An 18,380-nucleotide genomic window follows, 5' to 3' on the forward strand; every position below is an offset into this window, starting at 1 on the left:
CACATCAGCTTATAGAATAGGATTCATTCTAATAGATGAAAAACGCTGTGTAAAGTACTGTGTTAATGCTGAAAGGGCTCATTCTACATGATGATACTTCAACTAATGACAGCTTTACATGTTGTTGCTGATACTTATGTACTTTAAATCAAGTCATACATATGAATGCAGGACTTTGACTTGTAATGGAGTATTTTTGGATTGTGGTAATACTCCGTATGTACGTCAGTAGATGATTGAAGTACCTCATACTCTGCTGCTTTTCACTGAGCTTTAACATGTTTGCACACAGAACTCAGTGACTTTGAATTGTATCATCTATTTCTTGCAGCAGTGGGTTTCTAACCTATTTTCCTTGAAGCCCCCCTTCACAGTTATATCTGAGAAAGGCTGAACACCCCCCCTCCATATTTTCTGATGTCATCACACTTAAAAAAATTACAAATCCTCAATTTAAATAAAGTCATTCAATGTATTAAAAGAGTCAACTTTCTGTAATGAATATAGATTCAGTGTTATGAAATGTAATTTAATATTTGTTAGATTTGTTAAGGCCTCCCTTTGTGTGCAGCAAGCGGGAGAGCAAATAGGTTTTTGGCTCAGTGAAATGTTGTTTTTGAAAGGCTAAACACAAACTAATATGGATTGAAGCAGAATATTCCGTTAGATAAAAAATGTTTTACATTTTTAAAATGATTACATCTATCTTTTTTCTTTACAACAGTCTGCAGTTATTGGAATAGTCACAAATCGACCTACGCAGCCACCGCTGGAATCTACTTTTATTAATAGTACAGTATCACTTCTGATGTCAAATTTACTGCAATAATAACACGTTAACGCAAATTCATTTTAACACCACTAATTTCTTTGACACATTAACGCAGTCGATCTTTCGGAGGTTGTAGCGGCTCAGTTTTAAAGCTAGAGTAAAGATAAATTAAATTAAATTATATTAACTGTTGGTGAGGAAAAACTGTCATGTCCATTTTCAAAGGGGTCCCTTGACCTTTGACCTCCAGATATGTGAATGTAAATGGGTTCTATGGGTACCCACGAGTCTCCCCTTTACAGACACGCCCACTTTATGATAATCACATGCAGTTTTGGGCAAGTCATAGTCAAGTCAGCACACTGACACACTGACAGCTGTTGTTGCCTGTTGGGCTGCAGTTTGCCATGTTATGATTTGAGCATATTGTTTTATGCTAAATGCAGTACCTGTGAGGGTTTCTGGACAATATCTGTCATTGTTTTGTGTTATTAATTGATTTACAATAATAAATATATACATATATTTGCATAAAGCAGCATATTTGTCCACTCCCATGTTGATAAGAGGATTAAATACTTGACTAATCTCCCTTTAAGGTACATTTAGAACAGATTCATTTTTTAATTTGTGATTAAATATTTTAATTAATTGACAGCCCTTATTATTATTAAACCCGGTATGAGAGGGAAAGGTGTGCACACACTCATGGGAAACTGTTGTATGCATGCTGACATTCAGCAGGCTTTAGGGTTGCTTGGCTGGGCATACTCAGGCACCTTAAATATACTTTTGATTTATTAAATCAAATGTGTTTTTTGCCTGAGCGTACTGAAAGTGACAACTACAGCACCAGAGAGATAACACCAGACAACTGGTTGCATGAGGCAGCTAAAGATGCTCCACAGTTTTGCAATGAGAAAATATTCAATCCAACAGCAAATGTTTTTTACAACCCAAGATTCTACAGAATTCATCCTCATCAAGGTCTGAAGCAAAAAACGACGTTTGATTGAATGAGCACCAGCTCGTCATGGCGACCAGAGGTCCGTCTGTCCCTTGACACCAGGAGGTGGAGGTGGAGAAGACAAGATGGTAGAAGAAGCAGCTGTAGCTGGTAGATGAGCGGGGGGGAGATGATAATGAAGTCTTTCTTCTATTAACAAACAGATGAGGAGGGCGGGGGGGTACACCATGTGGCCTCTAGTACTTCTTCCCTAACCCTTCCCTACCCTCGGGTTCTGTTCAGATTGGCTTTACTTTAATTAGACCCCATTGCTGCATATGTAATAAAAATAAAAATAAATGTTTTTCTTTAAATGATATTTTCTTCTGATGTTGTTAAAAATAATAAATGTGTTTATTACAAGAAATAAAGAAATATTTCATGTTTTATAGAGATGCACCGATCTGACTGTTTCAGTCCTGATACCGATACCGATACCGATGCTTTGGGCCGATACCGAGTACCGATCCGATACCGGTGTTTAATGAATTAATCAGCTGTAGGCCTCACTGTGTGGACGAGACTGGATCATTCTGTTATGTGTAAGACAACATCAGACTGGACTCAAACACTGCTTTACTAACTATGTAAAACAAAATAAATACATAGATATAAATGTACTGAATTGTTATTTATTATTGAAATAACAAGTACATATACCAGCAACTGGGTAATAAGTCTTCAACATGAACCTGTTAAAACCTTAACAACACATTTTAATGTAGCACAAATCAGTCCAAACTTAAACAGGAATTAAAATGTGTATATAGAATAAAAGCATAGAAGTGAATTGAATAGATCGGCCCCATTGTTACTGACCCGATCAATCAAACCGATATATTATCTATATATTAGAGTGATGTTAGTCGTACCAAACACACACCCAGACCACAGAGAGCTGTATGCATCCATACTACTAACTCTGGAAACACCATCAGAGTCTGGAGGGGGTGGTGGGGTTAAGACTGTAGCTAAGGAAAAAATGAAAACTTAAATTAAAAAAAAGAAGGAAAAAAAATTAAATTAAATATGTTAATAGAATCAAATCTGATGTAAAGTGTGTGTAAAATACTTATTCAAGTAATTTCATTAAAACATTAATAAGTAATATGTTTGGGTGTTTGTTTTGTTGCATTTACAGTAAAAAGATTATTATTATTATTATTATTATTATTATTATTATTATTATTATTAATAATTATTATTATTATTATTATTACTATTATTTTGTCACTATAACCAATAATTAAATAAATTTATGTGCAATGCTGCTGACTGTATATCATTTTGTATTAAATTAAAAATGTAAGATACACTTCCAACGGACAGTTAGCAGGAAGCTTTGACTGTCTTCTACCTCCTGAAGCAGTAATAGTAGTAGTAGTGGTAGTGGTAGTGGTAGTGGTAGTGGTAGTAGTAGTAGTAGTAGTAGTAATAGCAGCAGCAGCAGCAGCAGCAGCAGCAGTAGTAGTAGTAGTAGCAGCAGTAGTGGTAGTAGTGGTGGTAGTAGTAGTAGTAGTAGTAGTAGTAGTAGTAGCAGCAGCAGCAGCAGCAGCAGCAGCAGCAATAGTAGTAGTAGTAGCAGCAGCAGCAGTAGTGGTAGTAGTGGTAGAAGTAGTAGCAGTAGTAGTAGTAGTAGTAGTAGTAGTAGCAGCATCAGTAGTGGTAGTAGTAGTAGTAGTAGTAGTAGTAGTAGTAGTAGTAGTAGTAGTAGTAGCAGTAGTAGTAGTAGTAGCAGCATCAGTAGTGGTAGTAGTGGTAGTAGTAGTAGTAGTAGTAGTAGTAGCAGTAGTAGTAGTAGAGTGTTTCATTGGTTCTGGTGGGTGTTACTGCAGTTGTAGGTAGGTTCCTCACAATAACCGCAATATAACAATACTACTGACCAGCCAACCACGGGGGATGTTCACCTTGCTTCTTTTTTTAATTCTTTGCATTAAGAGCGCTGTGTATTTACCAGTCTGGTCACACTAAATGGCGTATAAATTTGCAAGTCATTTTGCGCACAATAAGAGCGCCTTTGCTTTTGGTGTGTCGTTTGTACGCCGTGTAGTCTGTACTGACGGCAGTGTCAACGTAAACCTGCTCCACTCAGAGAGACTGCTGATGGTGGATGGATCCAACAAACACAGGACTTTTAAAAAGGAGCTCGCTGTTCCAAAGTGTTGTTAAGTTATTCTGACGTGACGTTTGTGATGTGTTTATAGTGACCGTACTTCTATTACGTTAGTTCCGTACCTATTTTACTGAGTTAACGTAGTTATTTTAGTGTTTTTTCAGGGTTACAGCTGAAAAACATGCTGTGCCTCGTTGTCCCTCTGTGTTCAGCATTTAACAAATAACCACTATTCAATTGGTTATAAAAGGGTCATCTTTGTCATTGAAAAAGCAACAATATACCCAAAAATACCTATAAGCTAACTATAACTATAAAGCTTATTTCTATGGCACTAAAATCAGGATCAATCATTTGCAGTCACAGCTGTCATGGTGCTGTTGAGTCTGTCACTATCAGAGCAGAGGAGGTTCCTTCACTAGTTGGAGGTTTGCTCACTAAAGTGTTTCTATACATTTCTCTCTCCAGAGAGGATGGCTGTTCCCTCTGAGCGACCCCCACTCCCCCACTGACTCTTCCCCTCCTCTACACCCCATCCCCCCCTGCTACACCCCCCTGGCTGACCTCAGTCTCACACTAATTTCAATCAACTCCATGATGAATATTACCACTGTGTCTGAAATGTGAAACCCCTCCATGTCCATCTAACACCACCACCACCATCTCTGGTTCATACAGACACACATAGAGCAGGGTGGGGGGGCAGCCTTGGGCGGCGCCCCCTGCAGCCTCTCAGGGGTTCAGCACAAACACTCACAGAGCAGAAAGAAGGAATTGAACCCTCGAACTTCCCGTTACAGGACTGCCCCCTCCCCCATCACATAAAGGGCTGTTCCCTCTGAATACCCGCCACTCCTTCCCCCCACACACACACACACACACACCTATATTGGGTTCCATGTCAGAAAAAAAGCATCAGAGAAACTTTATGGTGTTTAAACCAAAATATCAAATAAATAGCAGAACAACACTGATTCATGAGAGCCACGCACCACCACAGCGCGCGCGCGCGCAAACACACACACACACAGTAGAGTTTCTGAATTGAATTAAATTGATATGAAACAGGTTGTTATGTAGTTTATGGGGTAAAATATTTCATATTTTAATTAATCATCTAGCTTACTTCGGTCTGATTTTTTAAATGAAAAAAACACGTCGCCAAAAACAAAACCAACGCAGTCTGTTTGCGCAAATTAAAATCCCTTAATTAATACGCCACTACTTTTGTTAGACTGATGGGATATTTTACACGTTCACGAAATTATTTTGTACATTTTTATGAACTCAAATATGAAACAAATACTGCAGCTCAGCAGAAGTTTGATATGAATATTTAAACAGGATCATTTGAAACATAATTAGGATAATTTGGCTCTCGCTGGCTGGGTGTATGAACGGCCCTTTTAATACGAGGCTTCCTAAAATGAATAAGACACTCGTGCTGCATTGGTTGTACTGGTGAAGACATGAAGAGATGAACCGGGCCAGTGAGCTCGAGCAGGGCGAGCCGGGTGAAGCTACAGCTACAGCAGCAGCAGCTCCACTCAGCTGCGCCATTTTGGCCTCGCTGCTGCCTGGCGTGGAGTGACTCCTCTCTTCGTGGACGCACCACGTGTTGTGGAGCCCACGTAGGGCCCCGGCTCGGCCACGGTGGCCCCCACTCTCACAGAGCACCTTTATCATTCCGGCTGTCCAAGGTTAACACAGGGAGGGCAGGCTGTGGCCTGGACACACAGACATTTTTTACAGCCCCGCCGGAGACCAGTGGAGAACACAGCCTGCTGCCATGTTGGTTCCAAACACGGACAGTGACCCGGGTCTGCGGTTCGGACAAGAACTGACGTTCATCTCACTGCTTCACTAACGCGTACATGTGCAGAAACACCACACTGGTGGCTTTTATTTGCGCCACAGCCATGTTGCAACGTGGGTCACTCTCGTGGCGCAAAGCGGGCGCACAGAAAACAGCTCCAATTCTAATATTTGGGCACATTTATGCAAAATCACACAAATACTGATTTTTAAAAAAAAATCACATTTATTTAAAGCCAACAGTGAACCAACATGGTGAAATCTACGTCCGTTCCCTGCCCTTTTCCATCAGGAGATACACGCATAACGCACACGTGTGGCCAAATGGCGGAAACATGGAGGACTGTGCTCGCTGCTCACCTCGTATCTGTGCCAAAGGTTACAGGCATGAATGATGGTCTATAGGCGAATTCCATAATAGTGTTTAAAGCAGGTCAAGTCTGGCTCTCAGCACAGAGCAGCTGATCCACAACCAGCCCAGTTTATCCTCCGGACCCTACAGGTCCGGGAAATACTTTGGACTCACGATGAATCAAATATTTACACCACTGACCGATTTTAATTCACAGCAGGCTACAAACACATCAGCTTAAAATAACATTAAGCTATATTACAATTATAATTAATACAAAATCTAAATACACAACTTTGTTTTTACAAGAAATGAATGAGGTTCAACAGAACATTTATGCTCCACATATTTTACATTTAAAAAAAAACAATTAGAACTGGAAAGGAGTTGGAAGTTGGAAAATTGGAAACTGGAAAATTTTAATTGTGGTTATTATTTTATAGCAAACCAAAAAAACTGTTTTTTTATTTAAATAATTTACAGCCAGAAATATTCACATGCAAACAGTAAACTACATTGTAAAAACAATAAATAAATAAATAACTATGTGTTAGGAAATAATTTGTGCACAATTAATGGACTATGAGTCCCAAACTCAAGAGTTTAAAAAGCTGCTGGTCATTAGCATGGAAAAACGACTTTTACTTAAAATAAATATTTAAAAAATGAAATCAAAGTGGAGCTGGATGAAAGGCCTGCAGCCTGCTGGGCTGTAGGACTGACTGTCTATTTATGTGATGACTTTACAGAGAATAGGATGTGTATATTCTATAGATATAGGCTGAATAGAGTAGGATATAAAGGCCTGTATTCACTCAACCAACAGCAGCGTTATCAAATGAAGAGACACTCAACAGAGCAGACAGACAGCTGAAGCTGAAGCTGTCACAGTTCACTTTCACAGCAATGGCGACAAAGTTGAGTCTCCACAGTCACACAGCCAAGAACCAGAACACACAACCGAACCAGCTGAGCTGGACCTGCCCAACACCATAACACCACAACACACAGCACAGCCTCCAGACGGCTCCCAGCACCAGCAGACCCGCTAGAACGGGTCAGAGCACCACTAATGGAGTCGGGTGTGAGTCCCTGAGAGACAGGCTGGGACAAGGTGATGCAACACATGAAGGGGTCATATCAGAGAGCGGGTGTTTACCTCTGCTTCTTAGGGACGGAGTGCTCCACCTCCATACGCTTCCCCTGAAGTTCCACTTTACCTGGAGGAAGAAGAAGAAGAAGAAGACATCTATAAAACACATTGTGGCTACATGCTAACTGTTTACTAGCTAATGCGGGCCTAAAGAGGGGGTTCCGTTACACGGGCCGAGCTAACATGGAGGCTAACATGGAGGCGAACTTTATCAACCTGCGGCTCTTTAAACAAGTCCAAAACAAGCCGAGCTGAGAGGACGGGGAGACGTTCAGGGGCCCGAACTGTCCTGGAACAAGTCAACTGTGTGTGTGTGTGTGTGTGTGTGTGTGTGTGTGTGTGTGTGTGTGTGTGTGTGTGTGTGTGTGTGCGTGTGTGAACATCAGCTCGGCCCCACAGTGAGACACTGGGACCCTCACCCAGCAGTAGGACAGCCATAACCATACTAATATGGGTGTTGCTGAGCTTTCACGTGAGGGTTCATGAAGGAACTGACATGGCGACCTTGCCTCCTCACGGTAACGGTACACAACGATGAGAAGTCAAAGCAGTGAATGAAAGCTTCAACACTAGCGGACATGTATGAGATGTGTGAGGCCTGGAGGTGGTGAGGAGGCTGCTCCTGAGAGGACACGGTGTCACATATTTGTTCTATCTTTGTCATAGTGGAGAGCCGGTTAAAGGGGGAGGGGTGCCTCGAGCCTTGAACGGTAACGGTCCTCAGCCCGGTGCGAGGCGTGCAACACAGCAAAATACTACTCACATGCACGCAGTAGCCTGAACCACGCAGGATTCAGTACTCGCACTATTATAACGCTTGGAACGGGTCACATAGAGATATAGTGGAGTGGTGCTTTCCACTCGCCGCGGGCTTCACTGCGCGGCGCGGCTCGAGCTGGAGGCGACGGTTCCCGTTCCCGTTACGCGTGTCCCTCCCCCCTGACAAAGTTCAATGGCTCCCCTGTGCGTGTGGCTCTCCACGCGCCATTAAGCTAGCATCAATAAAATAATTGTGTGAATTTATTTGTATCCGTTAGAAGCCTCGGCGGCGGACCGGGGCGCACCGCTGACGGTGGGCACGGAGCCGGAGCTGCACACCGGCTCTACCGCTCCCTCTCACAATGAATGAAAGTAAAGGTGGAAGGGGGTCTGTGGCGGTCCGTAGTCCACCTGAACTCACCAGAGAACGTCTCGATAGCCTTCATGGCCCACTGGTCGTCCGGACAATCCACAAACGCGTAGCCGGTCTTCATGAGGAACTGTCCGGAGTACGGGATCTTGTGCTCGTCAAAGGTTTTCCCTAAGTCCTCGGCAGTCACGCTGTCGCCTAGATTCCCAATGTACAGCTTGTGCATGGTGGAAACTGTTCTTCCAAAAGTCCCCAAAAAAAACAAAGCCCGGAATAAGTCAACCTGGAGCCAGCAAAAAGTTTCTGTCCTCAATGTGCTAATAGCGCAACAAGATAGGAGATGTAGTGGAGTATCAGCGGCGCTCTGGAGGACAGCAGGGAGCTCAGCAACAGCACAGTAAATCACCTGCGAATTCTCTCAAATACAAAAACTGTGTCAAAGTGTAGAAAGACAATTTAGATCCAGTAGAAGAAGAAGTGGAGCAGGAGAGGAGTCAGCCGGCCCCGGCACACGGATACAGCAGCAGCAGCAGCAGCCTATAGCAGCCTCTATCTAGCGCTCAGAGAGCAGGAGGAGGAGGAGGAGGAGGAGGAGGGCTGGCTGGGTTTGGTGATGGGCTCTGGTGGAGGAGGAGGTGGAGGAGGAGTGGGAGAAAACTATGGCGGGATCAGGTCGGGGAAAAAAACTGTTTTCCTCTCTCTCTCTCTCCCGGTAGAGGGGCTGGGGGGGGGGGGGGTGACGTCGCCCCTCCACCGACTCCAATTCACGTTTTTTTGTTTGCAAAGAGGAAACCACGTGGTGTGTTTGGAGTAGGAGAGGAGGAGGGGAGGAGAGGAGGAAGGGAAGGGGGCATCCCCTTCTCATCCTGGGGTATTCACCAGATGAGCGCGTGTGTGTGCGCGTGCATGGGCACACAAGACCCCCCTAATAATCCCGTACTGCTCCATTCTGTACTGTGAAGGTTGCGCGTGCTGAACTACAGCGGAGCTTTTATGCAACGCGAGGCGGCCACACACGCGCTTCTGCCCGTGCGGCAAAACACCAGGCTCCAGCTGAAGCTAAGCTAGGCTAACTGAGGCTAACTCATGTGAAGGTCCCCCCCCCCCCTGAAGTTAGTCCTCATGATGTTACATAAATGACCTATGGTGAACCTCGGGCTGTGTGGAGCGGGGGAGGACAAAAGGTCCAGGGCCCCATTGATCCTCAGGGGCCGCCAGGGTTCAGCTGCTGGAACCTGCGGAACCTCACTGTGATACACTGTTGCCTCAGAGCCCCATTAACTGGAACACTGTAGCAGATATGGCGGCGGGGCAGTGGAGCTCCACCGGTCTGTAGGAGGAGGGCGAGGCGGGCTGGTGGAGCTCCAGCGGGCTGTAGGAAGAGGGCGAGGCAGGCTGGTGGAGCTCCAGCGGGCTGTAGAAACTCCGCAGCCGCCTCACTGACCCGGCTGTACCCGCTCAGAGAGGCCGTGGTGCTCCAACAGGCGGTAGCCACCATACTGTATATGTCTATGGCCACCATACCACCACCTCACCGCAGCAGTGTGCGCCATAAAACAGGCCTCGGTTTGTTCCATGTCTCAGCGCACGGGAAGTGACAGGATGGCGCAGTTGCCGGGCTACAGCGCCACACACACACACACACCACGCGCCCCTCTGCGCGGATGCAGGCTTCTCAAAATGGAGGCAGTTGCTGATGCACAGGCCTGCTGCCCCCCCTCCCCGCACACAGCCACAGTCTGGCTGTGGTTCACTCTGGCGCTCCGTGCAGTGCGTGCGTGTGTCACGCTCTCCTGTTTTGGTACATATTTTTACATGTGAGGAATTTGGGTTTTACAGGCTCTGTGTGTGTGTACGTGTATATGTGTGTGCGCGCGTGTGTGTGCGTGAGAGGCCGTTAGACTTTGTAGCCAAACTGAACACGCCCGGAGGCAACGTGGCACTCTCGTGCGCTCGCTTGGTTAGAAAATGGCTCCTCTGCACAAAATGGATCCAAACCCTCCTACAGTGCTCGTACAGTGCTCGTACAGTAGGCCTACCCTTCACCTCATGCACATGACTTACAAACGAGCAAATCATATTTAAAAAAAATCATAAATCCTTTTTTCATCTGCATACAGGAGGAAATATGATGGACTAATATCATATTCTCTATTTATCTGGCGTGTTTTCCAACAGGTAAACAATACAATAATAATTTAGAGGTAAACAGCATACTGTATGTGTATATATGTTCGGGACATAGTAGATTAAAATCAATAAATGGAGTTAGAGTTTTAGCATATACCAATATGTTAATATCACATTAATCTAATTATCATATCCGTCATTAAAACCATAACCACATGTTAACCACAGCATGATCTTTATTAGGTGAAGCAGCCTGTAGGAAAAGAAGAGGAACACAGAGTCAAACCGTAATTATCACATCAATAAAGATGCTTATCATCGTAATACATGGTTATATCTATGATACATGATTACATCTAGAATACATGGTTACACCTACAATACATGGTTACAGATACAATACATGGCTACACCTACGATACATGGTTACAGATACAATACATGGTTACAGATACAATACATGGTTACACCTACGATACATGGTTACAGATACAATACATGGTTACAGATACAATACATGGTTACATCTACGATACATGGTTACACCTACGATACATGGTTACACCTACGATACATGGTTACAGATACGATACATGGTTACACCTACGATACATGGTTACACCTACGATACATGGTTACAGATACGATACATGGTTACAGATACAATACATGGTTACAGATACAATACATGGTTACACCTACGATACATGGTTACAGATACAATACATGGTTACAGATACGATACATGGTTACAGATACGATACATGGTTACAGATACAATACATGGTTACACCTACGATACATGGTTACAGATACAATACATGGTTACAGATACAATACATGGTTACAGATACGATACATGGTTACATCTACGATACATGGTTACACCTACGATACATGGTTACAGATACGATACATGGTTACAGATACAATACATGGTTACAGATACGATACATGGTTAACCTACGATACATGGTTACAGATACAATACATGGTTACAGATACGATACATGGTTACAGATACAATACATGGTTACACCTACGATACATGGTTACAGATACAATACATGGTTACAGATACGATACATGGTTACATCTACGATACATGGTTACAGATACGATACATGGTTACAGATACAATACATGGTTACAGATACAATACATGGTTACACCTACGATACATGGTTACAGATACAATACATGGTTACATACAATACATGGTTACATCTACAATACATGATTACATCTACAATACATTGTTACATCTACAATACATTGTTACATTTACAATACATGGTTACATCTACAATACATGGTTACATCTACAATACATGGTTACAGATACAATACACGGTTATACACCCCTCCTTTATCCCTCTCTCCTTTACCCCGTACTCTATAGTTTAAAGACCCAACAAGAGATCCCGCCAAGAGCATTGCAACGCGCTGTGGCCAGGAAAAAACACCAGAATACACATTTAGGGGTTTATTTTACTACAGTTCGTCTATATGTGTCTGTAGATTTCTCCTAGATTCACCCAGAGTTAACATAATAATAATGCCTCATTTGCATATTTAAACATAACATTTCAGAAAACTTGTAATACAAAAAATAATAGTCTTAATGTGAGTAATGAACTGGGGAGGTTTCATGGTGATATCGGTTAGTTAAATGTTTTACCCTCCTCACCTGTAGTGTGAAACTAAAACCATGAATTATAATGAGATTGGTTTGGTTGAGTTCAAACGTTTGTAGGCTATAAATGGTGAATAATGATCAAATGGGAATCCTCCAAAAAAAAAAAATCTAAATATTTCACCGGTAAATATCCCACGACCACTCAGTGCACCCTGAAATAAATAATAAATCATAATAAATACAGCAGTATTAAGTCACAGGCCTGCAGCAGACCTCTGAATTCAGGAAAAACAAACTCAGACGTTCTAGGAGACCAGTGAACATTATTTATCAAGACCAGCCAGATTAGAGGAAGTAGTATAGGATAGTAGTATACATATATATATATATATATATATGGTATACGTCTCTGACAATAGATGGACTCTCAGAGTCACCGTCCATGTTCACATGTCATCGTGTTTGGTCTGTCTACACTAGACGCTCTGAATCAATCTGAAGTTCAGCAGGTTTTACAGTTTCATGGCTAAAATAATTACAACTAGTGTAAAGTTTTTCCTCCGTGGCTTCATTAACACATGTACTGGCTGAGTAGGATGAGTAAAAAGATGACCTGTAATATTGCACTTATAACGTGGTGGAGGAAGTATTCAGATCTTTTACTGGAGTAAAATTTGTGATATAATAACAATAATTCCATGTAGAGTCCCACATAGAAAATGTCACAGAAATACGTAATAGTAAAATGTACTGAACGTATGAAAAGAGAAAGTAATGCAGAACTATGGTCCCTGTGAGTGCTGTATTATGATATTAATGAATTATTATTACTGATGAATTTATGCAGTAAATTGTATTTGAATGTTGTAGCTGGTTGAGATGGAGTTCATGTTTCAGGCTCAAACTAAAGAAAACTGAAAAAAATGACAAGGAGATGTCTTCAAATGTCTTCAAATGTCTTCAAATGTCTTCAAATGTTTGGTGCAACTAACCAAGACAAGGAAAAGAAGCATATTTAAGAAGCTGGAACCATCAAATGTTATTTTATTTTTATTTATTAGTTTATTTGACAGAGACAATGTAGGCATTGTTACACTTAATTAAAGGTCAGGTTGTATTTTTATTCCCATTGGTAGGGCGTTCCACAAATGTTTCCTTTTACTGAAAAAGATAACTGACCGAAGGTTGTTATGCGCTGTGCCACTCTGCAGGTACCACTCATTGATCCCCTATAGTGGTTATTATTATTTATTGGTATTCATTTTGGTGACATATGGACAAAGTACAGCTGCGAGATTGTTCACACATTTAAAAATCAATTTGATAAAATAAAACTTGATTAAACTATCAAAACTGAGCAGCTTATATTTTTTCAGAATTCTACAGTGGGTCCATTTCATTTGTTTTTGATCCATTATTTTCAGTGCTTGTTTCTATAGCGATGCAACAGAAGTCTGGATAGATCAAAGGTCTATGGAGAGACTGGGTGAATGTAGGCGGACACTAAAGGGTTAATGTTCACCTCTTCTCGTAGGTAGGTAGGTGATGATGACTTTGTTGTCTGATGAGGTAATAATGCTTTTCTATGACCACCTTCACTCTGATTTGAAACTCTATAATCTATATAAACACTGATTATTATTTTTCCATCCAGGTAGATATTAAAGATGGAATCATAATCATCCAGAAGATGGATATTTACCTGCCCTAGCAGCCCAGTCGCACCGCAGGTCATGAAATATTCACAAAATTTGATGTATTGATTCGTGTACATAGACACAAATTTCAAAAAAAATTTCAGGACAGAGAGCATGAAATCTATTCGTATGTAATCCACCTATCTGTGATCCAGGAAGTATTAAGAGCGGTGAACACCGTGTAGGGAGGAGGTTGGGGTGGATGGGTGGGTCAAAAAACACAGGACTTTCACCAGGAGACCGCTGTTGGTGCCCCGTATGAAACCAGAAGTCAAAGTTGATTTATTTGTCACGTAACCTTGTACTTACAGCTCTTCCTGAGTTATTTTAACCCAAACCACCATCCTTTCCTAAACCTAACTAAGTAGTTTTATTTTGAAACGACTGGAGCAGAAACTGTGTGTCACGTGTTGCTAGACATTCGTAAGAAAACACACTAAAAATATGTTGTTGAAAGTCGTGCTGAGCGTCAGGAAAAAAAGGTAAATTTGTGTCTTTGTCGACGAATCAAACAGATTCAATTTTGTGACTATTTCATGAACTGCTGTGAGACTGAGTCGTCTAAAGGAGACGGTAAAGCAGACAGGGAATCTGTGTGGATATTTACTGCCAGTGAAGCAACATAATTAAATCACATGTTCATTTCTCACAGAGCTGAGGGATCATGGGAAATGTAGTGTGAGCTGAATCAAAGCTTTCCAGTTAACTTTTAATAGAAACATCTGGGGAAGGAGAACAGCTACAGAGAGCAGCTCCACCTGCTCCACCTGTCATCATGTCAACATTTACAGAGAAGCTTCTTATGATCAACTAACTCCATGTTCAGACCCCGAACCAACAGTGAAGGTATCTACTAACAGGTAGTGTGTGTGTGTGTGTGTGTGTCCCACTAACACACCGTCATGCTGACACCAACTGCAGATGTGGATTAATCCGCCGCTGAAAATAGTCCCCACCAAAGTCACCGCTTCCTCCTGTTTGAGTACCAGTGGGCTGAGAGCCACAGGAAGTCAGAGAGGTCTCAGAGACGGACTAACACACTGTTGGTTTTGGTCTTTCAAGAGACAAAAAAAAACAAAAATGTAGAGTAAGACTTAACTTTATATTTATATTAAAATGGCGATCTGTAGGATTTCAGTCCTGGTTGATTAAGAGATAATACAAACCATAAATGTATTTTGTATTACCGACGCCCACAGTTCACCACATGGAACAAACCTGCAGCCCAGTCACTCAGCAGTTCACCAAATAGTCACCAAATTTAGTGTATTCAATCATGTACAGAAACACCAATTTCACTATTTTCATGATGGTTCAGCACAAAATCAGTTTGTATGTAAACTATGTAAATGTGAACCGGGAAGTACAGAGAGTGGTGAACGACGCATAGGGAGGAAGCTAACTAAGTCGTTTTTGTCAAGTAACTTTTATACTTAAGTTACGGCACTTCCAGTGTTATTTGAACCCAAACCACCATCTTTTACTGAACCTAACTAAGTAGTTTTACTATGAAAAGACTGGAGCGGATATTGACACGTGCGTCACGTGTTGCTGGACATTCGTAAGAAAACGTAGAAAAAATACGTTGTTGAAAGTCACGTGAAAGTGTCACGAAAAAAAAAGTTAAATTCCTGTCTGTGTAGACGGATCAAAAAAATTAACTTTGGTGGCTACTACTACTGTGAGACTGTGTTGGACCTGCTGACACACTGACATCTCTGTTATTTCATTAAGAGGCTAAATATTGTATGATCTCAGACACACATGTAAACCTTATATTCATGGTCAACATCTACACACATCTCTATATTTTTCATCATCTAAATATGATTCCTGTAGTGAAGTGTGATGTGAATCAGGCGTATTAGAAGTCATAGTTTCATTCATACATCCAGACTGAAGACAAAGCAGACGTTTCCGTGTCAAACAATACAAGAGAACTAGTCAGTCATCAAATGTGTTGATTGCTTGTATTCCAAAGCTCTCTACGAGTGTTTGCTGTAAAAACCTGGATGTCTGCTGCTGGACTAATGAGATCCAGCATCAGTGAGCAGACACAGGCTGCTGTCCCTCTATAACATATAGACTCTTGTAATGAAGAGCTGTTTTTCCTGGCCACAGCGTGTTGCAATGCTCTTGGTGGGATCTCTTGTTGGGTCTCTAAACTATAGAGTATGGTCTAAGACCTGCTCTATATATAAAGCGTCTCGAGATAACTTCTGTTATGATTTGACACTACATAAAAATAAATTGAATTGAATTGAATTGAATTGAATTTAATTGAATTGACCTGTTGGTTGACTAACAGTCTGACAGTCTGAGCTGAAAATGTAAATGTGGACATCCCAGTGTACATCCACTATTTATTATTTCATTATGTGTACGTAATAAGGGTGGAAGTGCCCGTAGCATGGGAAAGTTTCATTATGCTCTCACCACCTGCTAACAGACCCTAAATCTCTCCTCTTCTTCACCGGTCACACTAACCTCATTCATTAAGATGGATTTAAAACAGAAATGACCTGCACATTAACAACATCTAATGTCAAGAACGCTGAACAACGTCTACTCTCCACCCTGTAAATATACCTCAAGATCTGTTTAAGAGCCGTTCTGGAGCTTTTGATCATATCACATGATCTTCATGAGGAGATGCAGACGACCATTTAAAGGAGACATCATGCTCATTTCCAGGTTCATACTTCATACTATTTTGGGTCTCTACTAGAACATGTTTACACACTTTAATGTTCAAATAACACATTATTAGTCTCCTCCTGTCTGTGTGAATATTCCTGTATTCACCCTCTGTCTGAAACACTACGTTTTAGCGCCTGTCTCTTTAAGACCCCAGTCTGCTCTGATTGGCTGGAGAGGTGGTGCACCTTTGCAAAGGTAGTTCTCATCCGACTGATCTAGACAGCCCATAATGAACTGACTGGTTGTCTGATTTCACAGTCTGTGGGTTGGTAGGAACTCCAGATACCCAGATGAATGTAGGCTACACCAGCACTGAACAAGTTAGTTCTTCAGGACATGTCCCCTTTAATAGAAATTGTCCCCTTTAATAGAAATTCAAACATCTACTGATGAAGATCATGTGATGTGTGAAAGCTCCATTTACCTGCTTTTATTTCCCACAGCTTTAAATCCACATCTGAATTATGAGTTGACATTTGTGTCTCTGTCCATAGACGGAGATGTCAGAGCAGGTTGTCCTGTGTTGTCCACAATCTGCACGAGGAGGGAAGAACAAATACATGGAATATGAAAACTAAAATACAAAACAAAAATCAAATGTCACTTTTATCCATCTTTACCACCAAAAGAAAGTGGTTCTCATGACTACATAAATATCTAATATCTAATATCTGAAAGTAGAACATCAACTTAAGTGTTTCTCCTGAGGTAGAACTTCTCTGTGGACTTTTAGAACAACCTTGAAGTGTGTTGAGCTCAGTGCTTTCTGCTTTGAGTTGATCCCAGAGCTGTCCCCTCTAGTCCAATAGTCCACTCATCACTTGTTTTGGTCTCTTTCATGCTGAATAGCTTATTTCCATCTCTAGTAAACAGCAGATTTAAAGTTGTGTGATTCTTTGTGGAGAAACTCAGTTTCACAGATCTGTCCATTAAATCAACTAATCAATCAATGAGTGTTAGTGGACAAACAGTTTCTCTGGTGGAGGACAGACCTGGTTGATTCATTTAAATAATGTAAAAACATCAGATGTAAGTTCTTCTGATAGTGGCTCAGTAGGGTTCTCCATCATTCTGTTACTCTGGGAATCATCAGATGCATCCCTTAGCGTATATATGCTACCAAAACTAAACGTACCAACCAGGATGACACAGAGCATCAGAAACAATAAGCAGGATAATGTACAGCTAGCGGGTCATTGTGGTGAAAGAATCCCCGACAACAACATAGTCGGGGTTTCTTTCACAACAATGACCCGCTAGCTGTACATTATCCTGCTTATTACACGGCTACTTAGTGAAGAAATCAATCATTTGACACAAAAACGGTCCTCCAGAGTCTGACATCAGAGCTGCGCCCATAGCAACGATCTGTTATACATAGCAACGGTCTGTTATACATGGCAACGGTCTGCTATACATAGCAACGGTCTGTTATACATGGCAACGGTCTGTTATACATAGCAACGGTCTGTTATACATGGCAACGGTCTGTTATACATAGCAACGTTCTGTTATACATGGCAACGGTCTGTTATACATAGCAATGGTCTGCTATACATGGCAACGGTCTGCTATACTTGGCAACGGTCTGGTATACGTAGCAACGGTCTGTCATACATAGCAACGGTCTGTCAAACATAGCAACGATCTGTTATACATAGCAACGGTCTGTTATACATGGCAACGGTCTGTTATATGTAGCAACGGTCTGTCATACATAGCAACGGTCTGTCAAACGTAGCAATGGTCTGTTATACATAGCAACGGTCTGCTATACATAGCAACGGTGTGTCATACATAGCAACGGTCTGGTATACGTAGCAACGGTCTGTCATACGTAGCAACGGTCTGTCAAACGTAGCAACGGTCTGTTA

At 41.8% G+C, this 18,380-nt stretch overlaps 1 protein-coding gene across 2 annotated transcripts in view; it reads right to left on the reverse strand.

Annotated features, from left to right (window-relative positions):
• The window catches only part of igf2bp1 (insulin-like growth factor 2 mRNA binding protein 1), an 86,379-nt gene extending 76,954 nt beyond the window's left edge, over positions 1-9,425 (reverse strand). For both annotated transcript variants that reach the window (XR_005210008.1, XM_037792885.1), the window contains exons 1-2: positions 8,392-9,425; positions 7,218-7,278 (exon numbers count right to left, since the gene is read on the reverse strand). Coding sequence is in view for 1 of the 2 variants with exons in the window: in XM_037792885.1 (XP_037648813.1) it covers positions 7,218-7,278; positions 8,392-8,566 (236 nt within the window). In the remaining variant the exon portion in view is untranslated. The remainder of the gene's footprint in view (positions 1-7,217; positions 7,279-8,391) is intronic.
• Positions 9,426-18,380: the final 8,955 nt, after the last annotated feature.

This window comes from Sebastes umbrosus, chromosome 14 (genome assembly GCF_015220745.1).
Source record: "Sebastes umbrosus isolate fSebUmb1 chromosome 14, fSebUmb1.pri, whole genome shotgun sequence".
Classification (NCBI taxonomy): Eukaryota; Metazoa; Chordata; class Actinopteri; order Perciformes; family Sebastidae; genus Sebastes; species Sebastes umbrosus.